This window comes from Miniopterus natalensis, chromosome 8, assembly GCF_054644295.1.
Source record: "Miniopterus natalensis isolate mMinNat1 chromosome 8, mMinNat1.hap1, whole genome shotgun sequence".
In the NCBI taxonomy this organism is placed as follows: domain Eukaryota; kingdom Metazoa; phylum Chordata; class Mammalia; order Chiroptera; family Miniopteridae; genus Miniopterus; species Miniopterus natalensis.
In genome coordinates, this window is record NC_142088.1 from 39,814,988 (window position 1) to 39,840,978 (window position 25,991).

General features: G+C 34.1%; 1 protein-coding gene across 1 annotated transcript in view; it reads left to right on the forward strand.

Annotated features, from left to right (window-relative positions):
• The window catches only part of OLA1 (Obg like ATPase 1), a 121,396-nt gene that overhangs the window by 49,295 nt on the left and 46,110 nt on the right, over positions 1–25,991 (forward strand). Inside the window, exon 5 of the mRNA XM_087819766.1 lies at positions 18,921–19,096. Within this exon, the coding sequence (XP_087675892.1) occupies positions 18,921–19,096 (176 nt within the window). The remainder of the gene's footprint in view (positions 1–18,920; positions 19,097–25,991) is intronic.

Genomic DNA, 25,991 nt, shown 5'->3' on the forward strand with positions numbered 1-25,991 from the left:
AGCAGAAAATAATTGTGTGCATTTTGCTTCCTAAGTTTTATTAACATTGCAATATTATTTAGAAGTATATATATTTGCTACGGCTTTAAAATATGCATAAATAAAAATCTAGTAGCTGAATATTGTAATGAATACTACATTTTGTATTATGCTGACTCTAAAACACAAAGATAATGAGTGCATAAGGACTCAGTTATTTAGTAAGAAGCAGTATCTTCATAGCCTGGTATGAGGCAAGAAAAGGGGAACACTTAGGGTATAGAGATATTGCTAATTTTCAGAGGACCACATGTTTTGCATATCACTTTTACTGGTGACATAGACATTGAGAAATTAGATGTATCACTGTTTGTGAATCATTGCATTGGATTGTTACTGCCTCTTGTGAAACATTCATGCGTTCCTTGGGAATTCCATTTTCTGTCTAGTCATGGCTTTTCATTGTAAGGCATTAGTATGTTTTTCAGTGCTCTCTTTCCTGTTCTAAATTTTCCTCAGTGGATTTGTTCTTTGTGCTCTGAATGTACCTTATACATTTCACCCTTGTACCTCTAGGTAAGTGTTATTCTCTAAGGTCCATGTCCTCTGTGATCTTACTCCCTTACTCCCCTTTTGCTCTTTCTTTCCTGTCTTTGAAATCAGAAGCTCTCTTTTGTGGGTACCATTTCATGTAGCCATGGTTTAGTTACATATGCCTGTGTTATTTCTCCAACTAGACTATAAGCTCCTTGAAGGTGTGGGCCATATTATATAATTTCATCTTTCCCCAGATACCAAACTATGCTTTCTCCATTGCATTCAATGAAAGAAGGATGTCATTTTCATTGCTAGGAATTTTTTCCAGCTTTAGAGTAAGCTGGTTTAAATTGTGGTCTAGCAAATTTCTTATAATGCTTTGTTTTCTTGCCTAAGAGAATATGCAAGATGCAAGTGGATATGTTTTTATTGTCTTTATCCAAATCTGGGGATTTAAACAGTAAGATTTTAGGTAAATGAAAACAGTAAGATTTTAGGTAAATGAAAATAAAATTCTTGTATTTTAGTGTTTTACATTAATGCTAGGTCTCTATATTTCTTCTATATGGTAGTCATACATGCAAATTTACCTATAATATATATATAAAGCCTATATATATGTAATACATTTATGTTTACATTTTTAATTAGTTTTTATTGCTATAACATCAGTGATATTATCTCCAGTATTATTAATACTTTTATTTAGGGTTAAAACTTAGCTACCAAAATAATTTATGATGTGTATACTATTATATTTGATATAGTTGGATGAATTCTTATAGGTAAAAAAGAATATGAGGGAAAGGAAATCTTTTTTAAGAAATGAACTGTACTATTTAAAATACAAACCTGAGAGCTCTTTTTAACACTGCAGCTGAGTTAAACAAATAATCTTTCCACCATTACTAAGAAGTGCATGTAGTTAAAAATATATTTATACGTATTATTTTTTAAAAACCTAGTTAACTTTAAAATATGTAAGTTTTCTTGTCGTTTAGAGTTCTGTGAAGCTGATCATCAAGAGGGTTGCAAATCATTGGTGGTTTCTATTTTCAGATTTCCACATCCCGGAGTAATTTGCTTTAATTTCACCCAATTTAACCTATACTTCACACCATCACCATTCAGCTTTAATAGCTATGTTCTATGCATAAGAAAAGCAGATAAATGTCCACAATTAGGCTGCAAATGATTACAACTAGTTAGGGCTTTATGAAGACAAAACTTAAAGGACTATGGCGCCAAACAAAGCCACAAAAGACGGCTGAAAATGCTGTCTCCAGAAGTCAAGTCTACCATGCCATTTGATTTATCACTTTTGTAGTTGATTTTACTTATTTTAATATATTGGCAGGTGTGCCTACTCTGAGAAATATTCATCTTTAAAGAATATTAGTTCTCTGTTGTTAATGTATTTTTAGTTTTTAATTTATTTACTTCCTTAAATTTCAGCATAGATAACCAGATTGATCTTTTTAAAAAAATTAGTTAAATGGTAGCATATCTGTTTGAAAATTAAGCATAGTTGGTTTGAAATGTGCTAGCATTGATATACCTTCTCAATGTATTTGTGAAATTAAGACTTCTCTGAAATGTTTGTCTATGTTGAATAGTCTTATCAGACATTTGATGGAAGTATAATTTTACAATTCTGTATAGAATTTTATTTCTAGATGGGCCTTAGCATGCAAAATATATTCCTATAGAGTATTACTTATGTAAAGTATGTGCACACATGTCAAAGACTCCAAAATTGTTTTAATCTGATTTATATGTGTGTTATGTTTTTCTTTCCATATGTAAATTCTTGTTGATGGTTAATAACAGCATTATGTTAATGTATAAAGAATTTGGCTATATTTTAAGTTTTTTAAAAAGCCAAACTTTTGGTTTTAATATAAAAGCATGTCTTCCTTATAAAATAAAATGTTTCCTTTTTGTCATTGTATTTTCATATTTAACAATTAAAAAACCGGATCTCATCTCCAAGGTTTTGACATAAATCCTTTCTTATTTTTTAGTGACTAAATAAAATTCAAGTTTTAGTTTAGTGTTTAGATTTTAGTATTTAGTCGTTTTGTTAAATATTCTCTCAGAAACTCTTTATAGGTAAGAGTAACAATACTAATGGATGATCATTTTATTTTACAGTTTGCGCACATGCAGAATTTTTTTTGTAATTGAAATACTTCCCATTTTAGGAATGTGATGTCTTCTGTTTTATTATATGAGGGAGAGGTAACATTTATTTAAAACATGTACTCATTTTAGATAATCCTTATTTATTAAGTAATAATCAAATAATTAAATAATGTCTCTTTATTGTTGCTTAGAAGCCAAAATAAATGTAGGTTAAAAACCCAAGCAATTGTATATTTATATAGATGTAACAAACACATATGTGTACATGTGTGCACACAATTGCTGACTTTTAAAATAATGCTTAGGAATTAATAGCTTGTTGCCTTTGCTTATAAAAACAGTGTATGAGGGAAAGTGTACTGAAACTTACATTTAGCATATCTTTGTTTTTAATAAGTTAGTTAATTGTCTAATCTACAAAGTAGACCAATATAGCCATGGCAAGACAATACGGCTACACAGTTTCACAGTTGTATTAAACTAGTTTCATATGCTATATCATAAAACTTTCAGTCCAATCAGCAACTAAATTTAAATACTGCAAATTGTAGCAGCAAAACAATAATTCTGCTGATTAGCCCCTTTCCATTTCTTGTAAGTGAACTGTTTATGCTGTTGAGTACCTTTTGAAAAAAGAAAAAGCCAAAACAGCCTTGATTAGTCAAGGAGTAATTGGATGACTTGATTTTAGCAAGAGAATGAATTGGTTGATGATAGCCTGTAACTAAGTGTAGTGGTTCTGTTCAGATGAATACATAACATACAGTCATCAGATCTTGACAGGTATAACATATAAGCAGTGCTAAAATCTGGTGGTGGTGGGAATAGGATGGAGATGGAGGGGAGTAAGTTTGCCATGAAGTGTTTTACTGGAAAATTTGAGGTGATTCTCACAGGAATTGAGAGAAATTTTTATTTTTATTTTTTTACATTGTGGAAGGGTATGGAGATTTGTCTCACTTTATGACTATAGTCCCCATGTTTTATGCTCTAAAGACAAAAGAACTATAGGATTCTTTAACTTTCTTTAGAGGATCATTGATATTATATCCTTTCACTCTTGTTGAAGATCATGGTTCCTGAGTAGAGCCATGTGGGAAAGCCTAGAAGCATTAATTGTGTTCATGTTTAATTATTTAAAGTCTTGATTAGTCAGAACTTTTTGTACCCTGCATTCTTGTGTATGATTTTCTGATTATTTTTAAAACTTTATCTGAGAAGTATGGCATAAAGCAAAAAAATTTTTTTAAAATCTTCTGTTACTAGTCTTAAACCTAAGCTGATCCTCCCCCCCCCCCCCCGCCAAGAATGTATTTTACAGTAACTTCTCCTCTGCTATAATATGCTGTATGGTTCCAAAAGTTTCAGCTGCATAAAATAAGAGGTCACTTTATTGCTAGACATATGAAACAATGGGTGAACCTGCACAGGTGCTGCAGGGGATGAGGGGTGTGGCAAGGTAAGGGCCTAGCCTAATCCATTCTGGGACTGGCTTTGATTTGGCACCACCTGGTGGTGATTGTTTGCTCAGGCTTAACTATGGTGATGACTAGATCTTGAAGACTTGAGGATAGCAGTAGAATTCTAGGAATCTTTCAGGTAGTTGGTACCCATCTCACTGAGCCAATTAGATTGGATTGGATTGGAGGACTGCTGGAAATGCAGTGACCTACCTTACACAACCTGCTCCCAAAGGTGTGGTTTACTTGCCTGTCCTTGATCTCTCTAGGCCTTACCCTTCCTTCCATGTTTTTGCTCTCTTTTTAGAACTGTGGATTGTTGTATTTGAGAGTACAATTATTTTGTGAGCATGTTTTGTGGTTTTAGGATATCTGTCTTCACAGTACTTTCAATTTGGACCCAAGAATATGATTCCTGTTGTGTAATATGGGCTTGGTCAAGCCATCATTTTCCTGTTCTAACACCAGATGTTCTTGGTGAGCTTTCCCTATTCCATCCTTCTATCCACTCTTCTCTACCCAGTATTTTAGAAAAACAAGGTAAAAAGTCATAATCTATTGATATTATGGATAAAGCTATAAAATAGTTATTTAAAAAATTAATAACCAACCATTTACTTGACTGATTAATACCTGTCACATGTTTACTTTTTTCAAGCATTTCAATACCAGTTTCACACTTTAGTGGACACAATATTACCTCTTATCAAAGCATCAGTGCATTTAAATATGGGATTAAAACATAATTTATACTTACATCAAAACCTGTACATGAATCTTAATCTAAATTTTAAATGGCATCTACATAATATCAGTGTTCCAGTTTGAAACTTTGAGGCCGCCTTTTTCCATCACCTTGTACTGAATACTGATTCCTTGCTCTTCTTCATCGTGGATTTACTTTTTTGTGTTTATTATGTGCTGATCTGTTTCCCCTATTAGACTGTAAGCAGCTTTGAAGGAAGAAACTAATCTTTTCAGCTTTTTCTCATTTCTGAAATTCTCTTTCCAGCTCCTGGCATAACTCTCTTTGTGATTAACATTCAGTAAACACTTAACTGTGTCTCCTAAATAAATGTGTATCTTTAACTAGCTATTATACACCTCCAATTATATGACTGGCCACATTTCATTTATCTTCCATTTGATATAATTCTTCCTACCCACTGGACAAAGAAATCTTTGTAGAGATTTTCTTTAATTTTTTTTTTTTTAGATTTGACCTTTTTTGTGTGTGTTATTTCTATAACTTGTACCCAATAATCAGCTGCTTTGTTTGTGACCGTCAGTCTCTCTCCAAGCTATTAGATCTTGTACATAAGCGAGCAAGAGCAAGATGACAAGCATGCCTCTCTGAAAATCTACATAAGAATTTTATAATGATCCCTCAGCTCAGTTTAGAACCTTTCCATCTATTGACATCTGCACATTGGAACCTATGGTAACATTTTTTGGTTGCTACCTTTGTCTTTTAGTGCACACCAGTGCTTCTCACTTGTGGCTTAGCAAAGACTGGTGACATTTTTGTTCTTCACAGCTGGGGTGTGTATCTGTATGCATGTGCATGCACGTGTGTGTTACTGGCATCTGGTTTGTAGAGGACACGGGTGCTGTTAAAAATGCTACAATACATAGGTTGGCCCCCCCACAGCAAGATATTGTCTGGCCCAAAAGGTTAGTAGTGCCAAGGTTGACAAGCCCTGGTATATACCTTGTCTTTAGGTTTTTATTTATAAATATAGTTAATATTTTGAGTGCTTATTGTGTGCCAGGCACCATCCTCAAATGTTTACTTGTATTATCATTTTTAATTTTCAGAACAGTCTTATGAGGTAGAGATTATTGTCTACATTTTGCACACAAGGAAACAAAGCCACAGAGAAATTCAGTCATACAACTAATGAATCAAATAGTCTGAAATCCAAATTTGAATCAAATAGTCTGATTTCAGAGAGTGTGTGCCTTTATTATACTTACACTTCCATCCTGCCTGGAATGTTCTCTTGACTCTGCTTCCCTTTGCTAATATCTGCCTCATCTGTATTTAAGCCTTCCTTCTTAAGTCTGATTCATGCTGATCAATCCTTTCTCTCATTTTTTCCTGTATGGCTGCATTTATTGGTTTTAGTTATAGTATATAGGTGTGTTTCTGATCTTCTTAATTTGATTTATATAAAAATTGTACATAATAATACATAATCCAGTGCAACACATCCAAGAAATATTCATCAGTAATAGTCAAGCAATTCAGAGGTGAAGAGATGAAACCCAAGAAACTTCTCATGTTCATTATTGTAGTTTGAAATATCTTATTGTGTGCTATGAAATTGATCCTTTGCTGTTGTGCTGCATGTCTAGCTTCATCTGGAATCTGTAGTTCCCCTCGAACAGCTTTTCATCCTAAGTGCTAGTAAGTGCTTCAAACATTCATTCATACATTGATTTCTTTATTCTTCATTTCATCTTATACCTAACTATGTATCAACTCTGATCAAGGCTCTAGAGGGAACTAGAAAGGTATTTAAACAGAATCCCTGAGCTTAGGTCACTAGGACATACAATTACATATTCTAATACTAGATGCACATGCTATACAGGTCATATGAATAAAATGGACAGATTATTGTTAACAGTTCAGATAGAGGATATGGTTAGAGAAGGCATCATTGTGAAGATATCATTTCAGTGACATCTAAATTAAGGCCATGTAACTCTTTTTGAAAGGTAAAAGTGGGCAGGAAGACTATTCCATGCTGAAGGGTGAGTAACAGCATTGAAAAAGTAAAATGAAAGCACTGAGAATGGGTCAGTTTGTTTGAAAAGAGGGATATTAATGGGCACAAACGTTAGAAAAATTAAAGTTCTGATTTGTCATTTAGTTTCTTGAATGGTAACAGTTCACATGGCTCTGTTACTTATTGCTTAAAGTACTGGTAGTAAAGATAAAATTCTAATTTTGTTAATTTCTTTCTTTGCATTTATTTTTCTCCTTACAACATTGCTCTTTTAAAAAGGTATAAAAATGGATTTTTCCCTGGAGCTATATTTAAGGTAATATATGAAACCATCAATTTTACCATACTTTATTCCAAACAAGTCTCTATAATTCCTCTTATGACTCAGGGATGGTAGAGATCTCTTAGAGCTAGACTTCTGCAGAGTTGTCTTGTAGATGAGGGGAAAGTAAACTATGCATTTCAGTGATGGATGTGATTTGTAATGAAAGGACATTTACCTTTGAGACCAGGGAAGGTAGTGGGCAAAAATACAGTGACAGCTGAATATGAAGAACTTTCAGAGCTTAGTGGTCAGTACAAGAATTTGACTTGAGCTGGAGATTTGTGGAGGTTGAGGGAGGGTTACAGAGGGCTTTTTTTACTGGCAGAAGGCTAATTGATGTTTTAAAAGTTAGGAAATTAATGAGGTGGTTATTGGGAAGGTTAAATACAGCAAAAGCAGCCAGCTTAAAATGGAAATAGAGCAGAAACTCAATAAATATTCAAAATATCATTGATTAAATTTGCCTTTTATGCATTTAAAGTATTATATAGAATAAAAAGTGAAAATCTTGTTGAGAGATGAATGTTAGTTCTCATTAAGGTACTTCTTTTCTGCCTCTTCTTTGGAAAGAGTTGATATTTTGTAGCAACTAAAAATGTGAAACCCTTGAGCAGTTGAATATAACTAAGCACAGGTGTTGACTCTGGGTTATAATTTATAACTTTTAATTGACTTTAAGGATTCCTTAATGTCGTGAATGCCTATCTACAATGTAAGTACAGAAGTAGCAATTATTAGAGCTTTCTAGTGTCTTGTATATTTAAAAGAATTTTATTGTCTGATATTGTAATACGTTGCTTCTAATTCATTGTGTGGTGTCAGTAATAACCAGAAGATTTTTTTATTTTGCTAGCTACTACACTAATATAAGCTCTAATTTTAATGTTTTTATGTCTTTATACCTATATCTTCTCTTGTTCATCTCATCTTTCCTACTTAATGTTTTGTTTTTGAGTCACTGCTTAAAAGATACTGTTTTTAATTTATATGATGGCTTAAAAGTAGGAGGAAATAATAAACAAAAATTTAAAGTTTTCTCAGAACCTGACTGACCTACTTTATTATCTCTCTTATACTAAATACCTATTTCTCTCAAGATTGGGAATGGTTCTGTACTTCTAAGCGTTGCTTGATCGCTTCCATATAAGTTAACTACTTTGTGTAAATGTCCTGCATGAATCATAATTTCTTTAATTTTAGATTGGTTTCTCAAAGTCAGCCACAAGTGCATTTTGTTTTATTAAACTTTCTGAAAACCTTGATAAGTTTTTGAATATGTTAGAGAGATGGTAGCTTTCTTCCTCTTGGCCAGGATTTAGTTTTAAAGCCTTTTCCTGTATAAGAGAGGAGGAGGAGGGGAGAGCTCTGGAAGAAAAGCAAAGCAAAAGCAAATCTTTAGACTACCCATAGTCCTATTTTCTATTCTGAAGCATTAAACAATTAGCCTGTGGCATAGACTGGATTATTTTAGGGCTTTTTCTATATCTCAAATAATAGGTTTTCCCCTAGAAAATGAAGGTTAAAGACTTTAAAGACTACTTTTGATTGATTTGTTATTGTAAATAAGTATAACCCACCAAGTCTAGTTATGCCGTTCCATTTATGCTGTTGCATCAAGTAATTAACAGTTTACATTACTAGACCAATTGTTTCCATTTTTATATGTTTACGAAATATTTTATTTTTCCAGAGGTCTATAAATATATCCACTTAAAGTAATTAAAATTTGATTGACACAACCCCTTTCATTTGTTTTAAACTCTGAATGCTTAGAAACTTATGCCTACTCCATTTTAGCAGAATTTTGTTAGCAGAATGATTTATTAGTTCTTTTCTGTGTTTCCAGATATCCTTAAGAAGGCAAATTGAGTTTTGAAGTAAATAAAATAAGTTGAGGTGCCCTTCTCTCACTTTCTAACTTAAGAAAACTAGTTAAAACTACACATTTTATTTAATATACCTGTAAATATTTTTTAAAATTACACAACCTTGAGGTCCAGTTATGAATTAGGTTCTGGTTTTGTTTAAATCACTTTTATTGTCAGGACTAGAAGGGGCTTTATTTAGATTAAGACTAGAGTTTTAAAGTGCATCTGTAAATCTGGGCTTAAATTGCACTTCTAAATCAGAGCATTTGGAGTGTGCAATAAGAAGCTTTAACTTTCTCTTTAAACCACTCAACTCTTTCCCCCAGACAATAAAGAATTTTTGTCATATCATTTATGGAAAGTAAGTAGGAACTGGCATTTTCCAGTGTTTTGAATAAAGCTATGGACGTTAAGTGAATTGCCAGTGCAAGTTTAGCTCTCTCCCATCTCTTTAAATGAGTTATAGAATTATAAGGAGGTTGGGAATCATTGTTCTGACACAAGATAGGACTTTACTTTGAAGAATGAATTAGAAATTTGAAAAGATAAAGATTTTTTTATCAGAATATACTTGATTTCTAGAATTGTATTTAAGAATTTATCTTTTACTGGTTTAGGAATGTGGCCCCTAACCTTTTAGTGATTATGGTAGTACTCTGGATTAGAATATAGATGTTCTAAACATTAATTATTTGCCACATAAGACAAGCTGGGAAAAATGTGAAACCATGTGGAACAGAAGATGTTTTGGTGCCATGAGTAAGATTCAGTCTTTCTTCATTTTCTTTACCCATACTGTTATTTTCTATATTTAAGGGCCTTGCTGATTGTTATTAAACCTATATGTAAAGTCCTTCCTAGTGAGTATTGTTCTCCTTTTTATTAAATTAGATTTGTTTTCCCAATCAGATTGTCCAATCATTGAGACCAACTCCTACTGTTTTGATTTTTGTTTTTAATTCTCACAACACTCAGCATATTGTTAGATATGTAAGCAAGCTTTCTTTAAGTAGAGAACTTATATTTAGCAAGGCACATTGTGGTTGAGGGGGTGGCAGTTTATGCATTGGTTTATATGGCAAGGAATTCCTTATCTCTGCATTGTATAGTGGTAGAGGATGGGAAAACATCATTATAATATTGTTATTAATTAAACATAAATCCATCTTCACCGCTTACCCTCTTATTTCCTCCAAAATTCTATAGACATGCTATTTGGAATATCAAAGTTTCCATAACAGGTGGTTTATGAAATACTGCTCTGGAGCCTGTATGCTTAAATACATCATGTGTTTTAAAACTATTTCTCCTTCTAGCTGGGAATGTTTTCCTTCTGAAAATTTAAAGCAGCCTAATTTAAGTAGCATAGCAGTTAACTGAAGTCCTGAGTTTCCAAGGTATATTTTTATTTCTAAAGTCCTTTGCAGTTAGATTTAGCATCCTAAACAGAGTATTGATTTATTCTTCTTACTCATATCTTTATGGAATAAGATAGGCTTTGAATGAATGAATGAAAATTAATTAATAAATAAATAGATCAATCTTCAGTTCACGTATAGTAATTGAAAATAGCTAACTCATTTCTGCCATATCATACCAAGAAATAAATATCATACAGCATCTTCAGTAAATATGGATAGTCAAATGTGTCTCACCAGATCAAATGTTCATATTCTGACCGGCTTTCAGTAAAGAAGGTACACACATTTTAAACGTCACAAGTTTAGCATAAGCATTGACAGTTTACATTTGTTCACTTAGTGAATAGATATTTTAATAGGAATAACTTATATAATAACTAAAAAGATTTTCTTAGATTCATTTTATCACTTCAAAGTACACTGGAGCCACTCGGGAGCTCTGGGCTAGAAATTCTGTTAATGAGTGTGTAATAGAGGGATAAGAGAAGAGAGATATCAACATTTATGGGATAGTTAGAGCAAGAAAGTGAATGGCCAGAGAGGAGAGAAGAAAATCAGGAGAATGCCATTAGACAGAAACAGTAAAAGAGACTATGTCAATGCTCTCCAGTTAGATTCTAGTGAGAAGTCATTCAAGATTCCTGAACAATGGCTGTTTGATTTACCTTCATGAAGGCAAATCATTGGTGTCCTTTTTGAGATCAAGTTCTGATAGCATGGTGGAGGCATATTCTAAACTGCAGTGTGTTAAGTTTTAAATGGGAAATAAAGAAGTGGAGAGAGCAGATACAAACAGCTCTTTCAAGAAGTTTGGCTCTGAATGGAGGAAAGAAAGCAGCAGCTGGAATGGGAATTAATGTCCAGGGGTGACTAAAATGGTTCATTTAATGTAGAATCTTAGATGTGAAAGTGTTAGTGGAAATGGAGATGATCCAGATGATATAAATATAGGAGAGGGGGGCATAATAGATTGAGGCCTCAGGAAATGCAAAGAAGTTTGTAGAGCAAACTTCCTTGGTAGAGGACAAAGATCCAGACAGAGATGGTAGAGAGACTGGCCACAAATAGCATAAGGTAGTGTTTTCCATGTTACTGCTGGAAAGAAGAAAAGATTGGGTAAACACCAGAAGGGGGGGCTAGGTGTTCCAAAGATGACATGCATTTTCCCTGCGAAGTGGGAAAGATTAGGTCATCTGCTGGGTAACAAGAGACAAGAGTTAGTTTTTTTGTGTGTGTTTTTTTTTAAGTTAAGGGGAGTTGTTTTTTTGTTTAAAATTGATTTTAGAGAGAGTGGGAAGAAAGGAGAGAAAGAGAGGGAAGGAGAAACATCAGTTTGTTGTTCTACTTATTTATGCATTCATTGGTTTATTCTTGTATGTGCCCTGACCTGGAATCGAACCCATAACCTTGGCATGTTGGGACAATGCTCTAACCAGCTTAGCTACCCGGCCAGGGCCAAGTTTTGTTTTGAAAGCTTTGAAAATGTGAGAGAAGCCAAGAAGGTTTGGAAAAGGTGCTTTGCTGTAAAAGGAAACATTGCAGGATTGCTCTGTAAAAAATCTTTGTGATGGAATCCACTTTGAGGCTAGCTTATGGTTAATTTTCTCCTGTAACAAGTCATTTAATGGTGAAGGTTTACTATAGGTTTACTATAGTTAGTATTATTTTTAGCCACCCATTTATTTATTTATATCATGTAAATTTATTTATTCACATAAATGTTTATTTATATATTATATATATTAGATATACATGAGAGGGAGCAGGAGAAAGAAATGTATAGATATAAATTAATTTCATGGCAATAGTGCTTTTCTCCTTGTGGCTAGTCACTGCAAAACCAAAATTTAACTGAAATTTGTGCAGATTTTTCAGTAAGTTAAACTTATTTATTCTGTTTTAAAAAGAATGACTTTTAAAAATGACTTGTTTGGTATGTACAATGCATGTTCATCATAAAAAGTTTAAGCAAGACAAAAACTGTTAAAGAAGATTTAAAAATTGCTTAATAGCTCACTGCCCAGGAATTATTTTCATTAACATTTGATCAGTTTTATTAAGAATGAGATACAATTTTATATAAATGTGATCATTAGTGTATGTGCTATTTTAAATAGAATACTAAATTTTATTTTATTGAGTTTGAAAGATTAAAGAACTGGAGTAATACAGAAGAATTAATGAATTTCAGGTAGGATTTTTTAAATTGCTGGTGGTGTTTTTTGTTTATTTGTTTTGTTTTATTTTACAAAAGATGTGTTTTTAAATGATCCTGCTATAGGGTCATGAAAACACTAAAAGGTTGGAGAAATTATTTTTTAATTATATGTTTCATCTTCATATGGCATCTGTTAATTACTCTGAAATACAAGGAAATGAGAATACTTTTTACTTCTCCTCTCCCTATCTTTGAATTTTTGTATTATTCTTAACTTTTCATAGTTTATAATACAGTACTTATTTTATTAACATAATTCTGGTGGTTGTTTAGTCTTGTATGTTAGAGTATATTAAGTTCAGAATCTACTTGTCATTGATTTCTATTCCAAACAAACCAATTGACTGGATGTAAAATTCTTGAGTCACAATTTCTTTCCTTAGAACTCTGATGACGCTGCTCCACTATCTTTTGGCATAGGCTATCTAGGAGAATTCTGAAGCCTTATATTTGATTTGATTTTACTGCTTTTGATGTTAGTGACATGTATGGTGTTGATGTTTCTCTGTCTGGTTTACGAACTGCAAGTTTTGTTTCAGTGTTTATTTAAGCCAGCTTACCTGCATGTGAAACTTGAAAGTGGCTATGATTTCTTCTTGACTGATAGGATCTCTTTCAAAGACTGAGAAACCCTACAGTGTTTTTACCTTATATCATTGGTCCACTTAGAGTATATAGAGAGAAGAATATTTAAAACCTGAATGAACTTGGAAATGCTAAAATTTACCTCTTTTGTACTCTTGACTTACATAAAATAAGAGAATAGGTCCAGGTTTATGTCCTTGAATCATATTACTCTCACCTCTAATGTATGGAAGAAATGGACAGTAGAGAAAAGGGATATAACTATTGAAGTGTTTCTCAGAGAGCCACATTTTACCAAAATCAATAACCAGCTTTCTGTACTTACCTTTCTTTTCCTCTAAATAGCATCTGACACAGTTGAATACTTCTTCCTTCTTGAAACATTTTCCCCCCTCTCCCAATAAGATCATACTCGTACCTTTTCTCTGACTTTGTCATCTCTTGAGTCTCTTTTGCCAAGTCCTCCTTCCCTATCAAACATCTCAGTGTTGGTGTGCTGTCTCTATGTGATGTCATACAGACCCATAACTTGAAACACATCTGATTTTATACTCCTAATGTTATATCTACAGTCATGATCTTCCTTCCTACATCTAGTCCATCCCAGTACATATACTTCTCAGCTACATTTTTATATCAAGCTTCCATACATCTGGTCATCTCTCATCTGCACTACTGCAGCCACTTCCTAACTTAGTCTTTCTGCCATCACTCTTGTCCCTTCCGTAGAGTCTGTTTCATTTTTGTTAATCCTCACCTGAGGATATTTTTTCCATTGATTTTTAGAGAGAGTGAAAGGAGGGAAGGTTGGGGAGGAGAGAGAAAGAGAAACATCGATATGAGAGAGGCACATCAGTTGGTTGCCTCCCACATGCTCCCTGACTGTGGCTGGGGATGGAATCTGCAACCCAGGTACATGCCCTTGACCGTGCCCTTAACCAGGAATTGAACTTGCCACTCTTTTGTGGTCCAGCTGATGCTCTAACCACTGAGCACACCGGCCAGGACAAGTCTATTCTTTTTTAAAGTAGCCAAAGTGGCCTCTTTAAATTATAAATCTTATCTTATTACCCTACCTCCCCTTTATTTAAAGCTCTCCAATCAATGGCTTCTCATTACAGCTAGAACAAAATCCAAACTCCCCTGTCTCACATATATGTGAACTGCCTTACTTCAACTTAAACTCTATTTACTATCCTCTGCTGTGGTTCACCCACACTGATTTTATTTCCATTTCTGAAACACTTCAATATTGTTCCCATTTTAGAATTTTCATGCTTGCTTCTTAGAATCCTCTTTCCTCAGATCTTCACATTACTGCCATCCATATTCTGGCCATTCTGGTGTCAGCTCCAATGTCAATGTCATCTCCTCAGAGAGGCCTCCCTGACTATCTCAGCTAAAGTATCACATAGCAACGTGCCCTCCTCCCCAGCCCCCAGTACATAAGCTCTATCACCTTGTCCTATTTTATACAGAATAGTACCAAAAAGTTTTTAAAAATCATAACGTTCCACCACAAAAATAACCATAGTTAATATTTTCAACATTTCTTAATTTTACCAAAAAATGTGATCTTACATATTTTACTAAATTTATTTAAACAGGAAATTTGTCTCTAATGTAAGTGGAAAATGAGTACCACTTGCCAAAATTGAAGCTAATAAGAGTAAATACAATAAAAACTACATATTTGTTACAGTTTTTAGTCTTTAGAAGCAAAGAGGCTGAAGCCTGCTCTGTTGTTAAAAAGATAAAGTTATAAATGTTAGCCATCAAAGACCAACAGCATCAAACTGTGACTTTCTTTGACATAGAAGGGCTGAAAGAGAATTGAAATGGAAATAACTTTCTCATCAGGCAATTTAGTATGATATAGTGTCGTCTTCACAATGACTAAAGTTATCTTTACCAGTACAGTGTTTTCCCCAAAGGAGAATTGTGATAATAATTATTACTAATATATATTAATCACAAAAATAATCATTGTTTTAGTAAAGTGAAATTGAAATAAATAACTTTGGTCATGCACCAGGATTAAAAATGTCCTGGTAAACTAGTAAGAATTAGTGTGTGTGGGGAACCCCTACACACCTTAAAAAATTAGCATATGTTCCGGTTACTTGAAAGAATTCTGTGTGTTAGGCTCTCTACTTAACACTTTACATATGTTATCTTGATTTAATCACAGAAACATCTTCATTTTAAAAATGTGAAAATGAGATCCTTAGAGGTTCAGTAATTGGGCTAAAATTTTATGACCAGTAAGCCTGTCTGACTTTAAAGCCCTTTTTCTTAAACCACTAAATCTTATACTAAAAAGATAAGATGTGAAGGAATGCTATAATGTAAGTGTATGGTAAAGTCTGTTAATAACCCAGGAGCATGTCTTTGGAAAGTACTCTATAATTTTTTAGTTCTAAGAAATGGGAAGTTGCCCAAATGACCCCACATTTTTTATAAGCTTAATTTTACACTTGTTTTAGGCCTCATTTCATAAGAAGGCTATTCAATTTTAAAGGATAACTTTACTGTTCCCTTTGCTTAATTTTCGGCAGGATTTATTATCCAGGAAAGCAATATGGAGTTATGTCAAAAAATTAAAAATGGAACTGCCTTATGGCCTTGGCAATTCGGCTCCTGGGAATTTATGTGAAGAAACCTGAAGCACTAATTCGACAGAAATATGCACCTCTATGTTCATTGCAGCGTTATTTACAATATCTAAGTTTTGAAAGCACCCAGGTGTCCATCAGTAGATGAGTGGATAAAACAGCTGTGGTACTTGTACACAATGGAATACTACTCAGCTATAAAAAAGGAGGAAATTTTATCCTTTGGGACAGTGTGGATGGACCTGGAGAACATTATGCTAAGTGAAATAAGCCAGTCAGAGAAAGACAAGTACCATATTATTTCACTCATGTGGAATCTAATCAACAAAATAAACTAACAAGCAAAAGACAAACAGACTCATAAAATGAGAGCAGGATGACAGCTGTCACGGGGTGGGGGCCAGGTGGGGTGTGGAGGGATTGAGCAAAAAAGAAAGAGAAAGAACTCATGAACACAGACAGTGTTGTGGTGATTGTGGTGGTGGATGGAGGTGGAGGTGGAGGAAGGTATGAAAAGATAAACGGTGATGGAAAATAATTAATTTAAAAATATTTATTATAAAAAATAAATGTAAGTTCTTATAGTACCTTCCATACAAATGAATATAATAATAATACTTTCAGGCATAGAAACAACAATGTAATCCAGAGTGTATAGTGTCTGTGGTTTGAGGGTTTTTAAAAACATTTTTTAATCCTCACCTGAGGATATTTTTTTCCATTGCTTTTCAGAGAGAGTGGAAGAGAGAGAAAGAGAAACATAGATGTGAGAGAGTCACATCCTTTGATTGCCTCCTGCATGTGCCCCGACCAGGGCCAGGGATCGAGCCTGCAACCGAGTTACATGCCCTTGGCCAGAATCAAACCTGGGACCCTTCAGTCTGAGGGCTGACACTCTACTGAGCCAAACCAGCTAGGGCAAGTTTTTATTCTTACAGTTTTTATTCTTATGGATTAGTGATGATCGAGTCATAACTCCTTTCCTAGCCTAATCCTTGGCAGACTCCAGGTAGGGTGCAATCTAGAGAATAATTTGAAAGTTGTAAGATAGACAAGTGACCCCCCACCCCCCTCTTTATTCTAAGTTTTCTATTTGGATTAGTTCAGGTTTTCAAAGAGCTTTATTTTCTTTGCTTCCAGGAAAGTTGCAATTGTTGTTTCTCTCTATTACCCACTTGGTTAAAATTGAGGGTAGTCATTAAGACATTGCCATTTAAAACCTGCTGATGCATTTACTGTAGGGATGTTGTTGAGGACATCACTATAGTACTCATTGGCCCCTACATAAAGACAACTATTTAGGATATTTTCCTTTTTTTTTTTTTTTTTAAATATATCTTTATTGATTTCAGTGAGAGGAAGGGAGGAGAGAGAGAAACATCAATGATGAGAGAGTCATTGATCGGCTGCCTCCTGCACACCCCCAAGTGGGGATCCAGCTGGCAACCTGGGCATGTGCCCTGACTGGGAATTGAACCTCAATCTCCTGGATCCTAGGTCAATTCTCAATCGCTGAGCCACACCTGGGCAGGCTAGGATATTTTTCAGAGTGTCAGAAAAAGTTTAGTTATTTCTGTAACTGAACTGGTAATGTTTCCTTTGTTGCTCAGACTGCCAGCAAGCCTAACTTTTCTTTTTATTTTTCTATTGTATTGTGCCATTTGTGTAAGATGCCTCAAATCATGATAAGAAATACATAATGTTGTCCTTCCTGGGAGACTTCTTTCATATTTTTAAAACAATTTAAAATTTACCTAAAGCATGGCCTGTCTCATGTGTTTATTAGTAAGACATAATGCACCTCCTCGTTTCTTGCTAATTTTGTTCATAGGAATTTGCCACCGTATAATAAAACATCAGTTGTATGCCAAGAATACTTAAGTGTTATTTTAAATACTCGTGTTTTCATTGTAGTAATATATTTAAGCTTTATTATTATTATCACTAAATAATTCCACGTTAAGATAAAAACAGTTTAATTATTTTTAATGTAGGGAAATTATATTTTAAAAGTCTTTGTAACCTGTAATGAGAATATCTTGGTCTTTGGTATGTAAGAATGAGCTGTAGTCACTGTTTTATCCCATCAAACTCAAGCTGATTTCTATGGTACCTCTATCTAAAATAGTTCATACTTTATGTTTGAAAACATCTCACTTTGGGAGCATAATCTAATTGGTAATTTTAATTAAATTAACAATTTATTTATTGTCTGAGGGTATGCCATTGCTTTCTATTTATAATATTTCTTAGTATTTGTTCATTTTTGTGATACTGTTCCTTATCTGGTAATTTGAGTAAATCCCAGTTGAATTATGTTGCCACATTATGTCTTCAAAAGGGCATAAAGTCAGTACACATGCTTCAGTAATATCTGGTTGTTTTACCCTTATGTTTCCAGTTGGCAATTTGAAATTATGGCTTCAACTGCACTTTAAATATGTGATAATAGCATGTGTTTCTAATAAGGGCCAGCACCATTTTGTTCAGATAGTGTGAATGGTTGTCACTCATATATGACAAATGCACCTTCATCTGCTTCTTTGATAGCCCCCTAAAAACCATACCCTCAAATCAGGCCGATGAAATTAGCTGCTGTGTAAATTGTGTGTCTGAGTGGTTCATTATCTAATCACCGTCAGAACCATAGTGATAAAGTAGATTGAAGCAGGGAAGAGGTCTGCCAGATGATTTTGCCCCCCTCCCCCAAATCTGGTTTCCCTTGGAAACCCCAATAGTGTTTAGAACTTCAGGCTCTCATGCCTGGAATTCAGTATCTTAATGTACCAAACCTGAAAATACCAGTAGTTCTGGAGCATAATTTTATTTATTTCAATCAGTTTTTGAAATGTTGTGGCTCTTGAATTACTGTTTTATTGCTAGTTCTCTAAATATTACCAAATAGGAAAAAATATATCCTACTTGCAAGAATTCAGAATAATTTGTATAGTTGTTAACCTTACAGGGATCTTTAATAATGACCTTCTGGATTTATTATTATTATTTAATTGCTTCCTTTTATTTCATTTTAGGTGCTTTTGAAGATGATGACATCACACATGTTGAAGGAAGTGTAGATCCTATTCGAGATATAGAAATAATACACGAAGAGCTTCAGCTTAAAGATGAGGAAATGATTGGGCCCATTATAGATAAACTAGAAAAAGTGGCTGTGAGAGGAGGAGATAAAAAACTAAAACCTGAATATGTAAGTAAAAATTTACGGCTTCTTTAGTAAGTTTATTTATCTTGATTAAAATGATCTAATATTGTTATGGAATTTTAGAATCCAAGGATTTTTTTTGTTAAAAAGTTGTTGAGAAACTTTTTCTTTTGGCAATGAAGTATCATGGGTGACAGGCTGTTTAAGGTATTCTTAAAAGGCCATATTTAGCTGTAATAGTGAGTGTTGATATAGTGACTATGTACATCTTCAAGCGTTAGTGTTAGAGAAGTGTGATTTTATGATGGAAAAATTACTGGATTTAAAAAATAATTGAATATATGAGTTTGTGGATTTGAAGAAGTGATTTATACAAGGAATTGTCTTCCATAGGGGTTGACTGAGTGAATACCCTATTAAAGTAGATAATTTTAATCTTTTATGGAGTGAATATATGTCATTGTCTTCAATGTTCAAATGTATTTTCTATCACATTATAATGAATAATTATTAGTAATGTTGTAATAAATGTTTCAAAATCAGTTTTGAAGCTTTTAGTTTAAATATGATCAAATTGTCTTTCACATTAAAAAAGCAATGCCTTGCCCTGGCTGAGTGGCTCAGTTAGTTGGAGCGTTGTCTCGTACACCAGAAAGGTTGTGGGTTTGATCCCCAGTCAGGGCATGTACAGGAGGCAACTGATCAATGTTTCTGTCTCTCTCTCCCTCCCTCTCTCTCTAAAATCAATGAATATATCCTCAGGTGAGGATAATAGATAAATAAATAAGCAATGTCTTAATTATATATTTTTTTATTTATTAACATCTTCCATAAACTGCTCTTGCTTTTTATGCTTCTTTGTCATAGGAAGTATTTTCTTTTTTAACTTTTCATGCATTTTTAATACATGTGTTTATTTTTAATTTTCTCATTTTTGGAAACTGTTATCTTTTCCCTTCCTCATTTATTTTTAGTAAGTTTGGAAAACTCACAGTTGATTAGGGAGCTCTACACTATTAAGGAAAAAATCAACTACAGAATTAACATTTAAACTTAAGCACACTATTAATAAATTATGGTCAAGAGTGCTTGGTCTTGGAACACAGAGACCTGTGTTGTGCTGCTGATTTTCTTGATAGTCTGGCACAAACTCAAAAGGAGTGTGGTAGGATATGTGAAGCTGGAAGAGATACATGCATGAGAAGTCATAGGTTTTAGGATCAATTCCATTGTCACTAACCTGAAAAATTGTATATGTGATGTAATTAATAAATAAAAATTAAGGAGAAACTCCTTATAAGTTTTCTCAAGACTGCTATTTTGAGTTGCAAAGACATTTTTAGTCATACATGAGACTCTTTGCCTTTTAATCTAAACTTAGGTTTAGGTTTTGAGTTGGGTTTCCACAGAAGCAAGAGTTGGAGTGCAGGTAGTTTTCTTGGGAACTACCTCAGAAGCACAAGTTAGGGAGTGAGGAATTAATTAAGACCAGGAACAAAACCCATACATAGTATGAAATGAGCAGGTTGAAACCCCGAGCATCTGGGCTCAGTCCTTCTAGGAACCTCTGGAAAACCATGGAGAAAGTGTCTTGTAGTTTTTCTACTGGAAGGTTGAGAAAGCTGAGGTAATTATCAGCTAATTTTTATCAGTCATTGGTTATGGACTGCTCTTAGAAGTGTTAACTCTTTGGCACCTGATGTCTATTTGGTCTGAGCGCAGCACTTAGGCAGACTTGCAGTAAGAAGCCATCAGCATCTACTGGACTGCTGAGGGCAAAGGGATGTGGGCAAACACCAACAGTCTCTGCTACATGTCTCTTTACCCACTGTGCATTTAAACTTTTTGTCCTAATCATTCTGTTTATTTTTGGTTGTTCTTTAGGATCACAAGTTTAAGTTGGTGATTAATTTGGTGGCACATACCTCAGTTGCAGGATTGATCCCTCCCCCTGGTTGGGGTATAAGCTGGAGGCAACCAATTGATGTGTCTCACATTGATATTTCTCTCTCTCTGTCTCTACCCCACCCTTCCATTCTTTCTAAAAAGAAATCAGTGGAAAAAATATCCTCGGGTGAGGTTCAACAACAACAAAAAACACCTCACCATCTTCCTATAAGATACTACCAACATAAAATCCATGCTCAGAAACACCTTTGTGATTTGGTCTTCCCTGACCTACATTTATTCACCTCCCCTGACAGTGATCTAAACATTTTGGTTTCATGTGAGTTCATTTACTAGAACTCTGCCCTTTTGCTGGTCCTTCATCCCTACTTCTTAGTCATCATTTAAGATATAACCTAAAGCAGGAATTTCCTACTCTTAAAAATTTTTTTTATTGTGGCAGACTATGCAAAATATAAAATTTACCGTTTTAATCTTTTCATGTGTACAATTTAGTGGCATTAAATACATTCACAATGTTTTATAACCATCACTACTCTCCCTTTCCAAACTGAAACTCTGTATCCTTTAAACTCCCCCTCCCAGTCCTTGGTAATCTTTATTCTACTTTCTTTGCCTGTGAATTTGCCTATTCTAAGGAACCTCATATAAGTGGAATCATATAATTTTTGTGTGAGGGGTATATCTGGCTTATTTCATTAAGCATAGTGTTTTCAAGGTTCATCCATGTTGTAGCATATATCAGAATTTCATTCCTTTTTAAGGCTGAATAATAATATATGTATATGCCACATTTTGTAGACATTTGGGTTGGTTCTACATTTTGGCTATTGTGAGTAATACTGTTATGAACATTGTCGTGCATTGTGTATAACCACGTGGACATTGTGGTTTTAACATTTTTGAAGAAATCTATTGAAAATCATCTAGAAGAAAATATTAAGTGATAATGGTGGCTTAGGGAGGTAGAGTTATGAATGCTGTCCCCTTAAATGTTTTTATACTTTGATTTTATTGCTTTTATAAAAATAAACTTGGGGAAATTAACCCCAGAGTTAAAATTATTTATTAAATGTAGCAGACCATTTGAAAATGCAGGAAGCAGGGATGTGATTAGAAGTTCTTGTAGTTCATTATTTGAGTTTACATAATATACAATACCCCGAAGCTAGGAATGGGTTATAAAATTTTCAAAATAAAAATGGCAAGTTGCTTAATTTGATGTGATAATACCAATATGGGAGTCAAACTATGGTAGGTGGGACTGCTTCATGGGTTCTGGAGAAATGATTATCATAGTGATTATTCTCAGCATAAATGAGGGGATTTTTGACAATGATGCTCTTAGGCCAGTGGGAAGGATTCAGGGAGGGGCTCCTTTTTCTTGAACGGGGATGAGAAGCATGAGAGTGTAAGCTTAATTGACCAGGATTAATCTAATGGTCATTGTAACACTGCATAAGGTATTTTACTTTCTCAGTTTATAGTCATTACTTTAAGCAAATCATTGTGTTTAATCATAATGCATTTGTAATATAGCACTTTGATCTTCTCCTTGTAGGAAATGGTGTTACATTAGCCACTCTTAAACATTTATGAGTGAAATTCAGTTATAGAAGAGTAAAAGTGATTATTCTTAAGTAGAACATGTTAGATTTCATTAAAAGTTTTTAGCTTGCCCCTTCCCTGTTAAAATCTGTGGGAAGTGCCTTTCCTGGAGTGTTTCAAATCAGGATCTAAGGATATAGGGCTTTTTCCTTATTTTTTTCTGTTGGTAACAGCAAGATTGGAAGGAAGATATACTAAATATTGAGGTAATTTATACACGTGGATATTAAAGAAGAATAACTGATTTATGGTAAAGGAAAATACATTGATGAAAATCCAAAATATCTGTTACTGATAATTATGTATTACAATAAATTTTTTAAAATTGCAAATTTTAAACATCCATAAGGTCTTAGGGGAAAACATTTCATTTCTTATTTGATAGTACATTATGTGAACAAATAGGTATGATCTGCTAGAGGTAAATTTTGAGTCATTGAATCTCAGAAGAATTATTGTATTTTTTAATGGGGTCTTTTAGTTGTAAGGAACAGAGATTCAACTTAGGCAATTTCAAGAAATGGATTTTTATTTTTAAAATACAAGGTGAGAATGGAAATGGAAATCCAAAATATTCAAGAGCAGGAAATGTGGTATAGCCAGGCCTTTTGGAGTTGAAGTGAAAATCGTCCCTGAACAGCACTGTACATCTGGCGGTGCTCTCCCACTCATGTAGCTCAGATGTTTTTCATACCTGCTGCACTAGAATTCTACTGTCTTTACTGTTGCCACTAGACTTCATCTGCTATTTTATATGTTGTTTTTGTTCCAGACTTCTGCTGCTTTATAATTTCTGCTTACTTACAATTGGCTTATTTATCATGTCAATTTTTTTTTTTAATGAGACCACTTCATAGGTCAAGTGCCCACTAGTTCTGGGCCAGGAGACTGTGTAGACTGAGTCACATTCCTTTAGGAGAGTACTGGGAGTAAAGCACTATGATAGATAATTTGTTTAGTATACTGTGTAAAATGGTATGGGCACATTATAGGTCCTCAGTGCTCGCTTTAATTATATGAGGACAGCAGTTCAGAAGTGCAAAACTTTTAAGACTTTCAGGATAACACAAAAAAATGTATTGTGTTTGAGGCACGGGTCACAAGAATTAGACTCATTTGAAGTCAGACTACTTTAGATCCATCGATTTATATACACGCTAAGGGGAATAACTTATTAAGAACGGATGTTATGATGCATACACTAAAGGCATACTTTTCTGGATATATCCCACCTATCTACTTTCTCTTAGCCAACTTAACATAGATGGAGAAAATTAAAAATAGGACATTGGTATCCCCATAAACTCATTATTACCAACCTGATTCTTTCCTGTAGAAAGATGATAGTCAGGGATCAGTACTCTTGTCTCCATGAACAGCAGCATTCATCTAGTAGAGCAAAAATTGCTTAATATTTTGATTCAGGTAGATTCTAAATCTCAGTGTAGAATATACAATGGAGGTCTATTTTGTGAGAGAAAACCCCCACTGGTTTTGTCTTGATTTGGAATATTTAAGGGGGATACTCTGGGTTGGAGCAGGAGGAAGCTATATTAATGGACTTCTAGCCAGACTATTTTGGGCTGGAGGCCTTGCTGCCATTCTTCTAGTCTGAGTGTGTTGTTGACTGTGCTGTGTTAAAGCCACCAAGCCAGCATAGGTCAGCTCATCTGAGTGTCACCATCAGGTATTAGGGTAATGGGTTTGGTTAAAGGGAAGTATCAGGCTTGGAGGCTAATTTTAGGGTTACAGATGGTGGGCAGAGAATAGATGAAGTCCTTCCTTTACCGTCACCCTGTGAATATACCCTTATTTTTTTCCTATTCTAAAGATGATGTACTATTAAAAATAAAAACACATTGTAGTTTTTTAAAAAGAAGGCAGAAAAGGAGAGTCCTCTGGAATCCAATCTTCTAGAGATTTCTCTTGCTAACAATTAGATATGGCATCTATCCAAATAGTTTCATTACTTGAGTACATTTACTTCTATGTGTTGTTATATATAGTTTCAAAACCACAAATGGAATCACATTATGCATTCTGCCAGAAATGGTAATGCTTAATGTCCATTGAGTATTTACTATATGCCTGGAACTGTGGCAGTTACTTTACATGTGTTTTCCCGTTTAATTCTTACAATCACCATATTTTGAATTGGAATTATTATCCCAATTTTACAGTTACTGCCCCAAAGTTACACAGCTAAGTGGCATAGCCAGGACTCATACCCAAATCTGTTTGATGATAAAACCCATATTCTTAACCTTATTCCATTGTTCTCAACCTGCTTTTTAACCAAGCAATATATTTTGGACGTTTTCCCATGTGAATGTATATACAGATCTATCTTGTCCTAATGGATAAAAACTGTTTTAAGAATATTCCATAATTTATTAGCAGTCTCTAATTTCTTTTTTAAAAATTGATTTGAGAGAGAGAGAGAGAAAGAGAAAAAAAGTGTTGATTTTGTTATTCCACTCATTTTATGCATTCATTGGTTGTTTCTTGTATGTGCCCTGATTGGGGACCAAACCCACAACCTTGGCACATCAAAACGACACTAACCAGCTGAGCTACCCAGCCAGGACAAAGGTTGTTTCTGATCTACACCTTTCTTCTGGTGTTAGTATCACAGTTCTAATTACTGTAGCTTTATGGTTTATTTTAATATATAGTAAAGCAGGACACATTTTTCTCTCTAAACACTGTTTTACTCTCAAGCAAGTCATTCTTTTAGAAGAATGATATATTCAATTTGTAATGTTCTCCTACATCCCTGTTAGGATTTTAAACTGGAATTATGTTAGATAAACATAGAATTTTGACTAGAATTCTTATCTGCACAGTGTTTATCAGAATAGATGAAAATCGAGTGCAGGGTCTGGCTGAAGCAAGTTTTAGGTTAGTGTCTGAGCCCCAGGCCTGGGAGTCCATGGACCTGAAACATTTACTTTATTGGCTGTTGTTGTTGTGTCTGAGTATTGCCACAAGAGTCACTCACAACCTTATTCTTATTTTTTGGATCATAAGTCCCCTTTAAAAAAAAATTATCTTTATTTTTGAAAACCCTATAGATGTCCCCTTTTTTCCCCATTGACCCCTTCTACCTCACCCCCGCTCCCCACCCCAGGCCTTCCCCACACTATTGTCTGTGTCCATGGGTTATGCATATATGCATATAAATTCTTTGGAATAAATCCCTGTTAAAAGCATTTGGAAGATATGTGCCATCGTCCTTCAAAGGCACATAAACAGAGAATTTTAAATACAGTTTCAGGGTAAGGGACCCCTGAAATCTGTGCAGCACAGGTGAATAATTTCTGCCCTGGGAACTGAAGAATACCAAAAATAGAGAAGTCTACTAATTACTCTTATTAGAAAGTCTAATAAATAAATGGGTTACATTATTTTGTCCAAAGAAAAA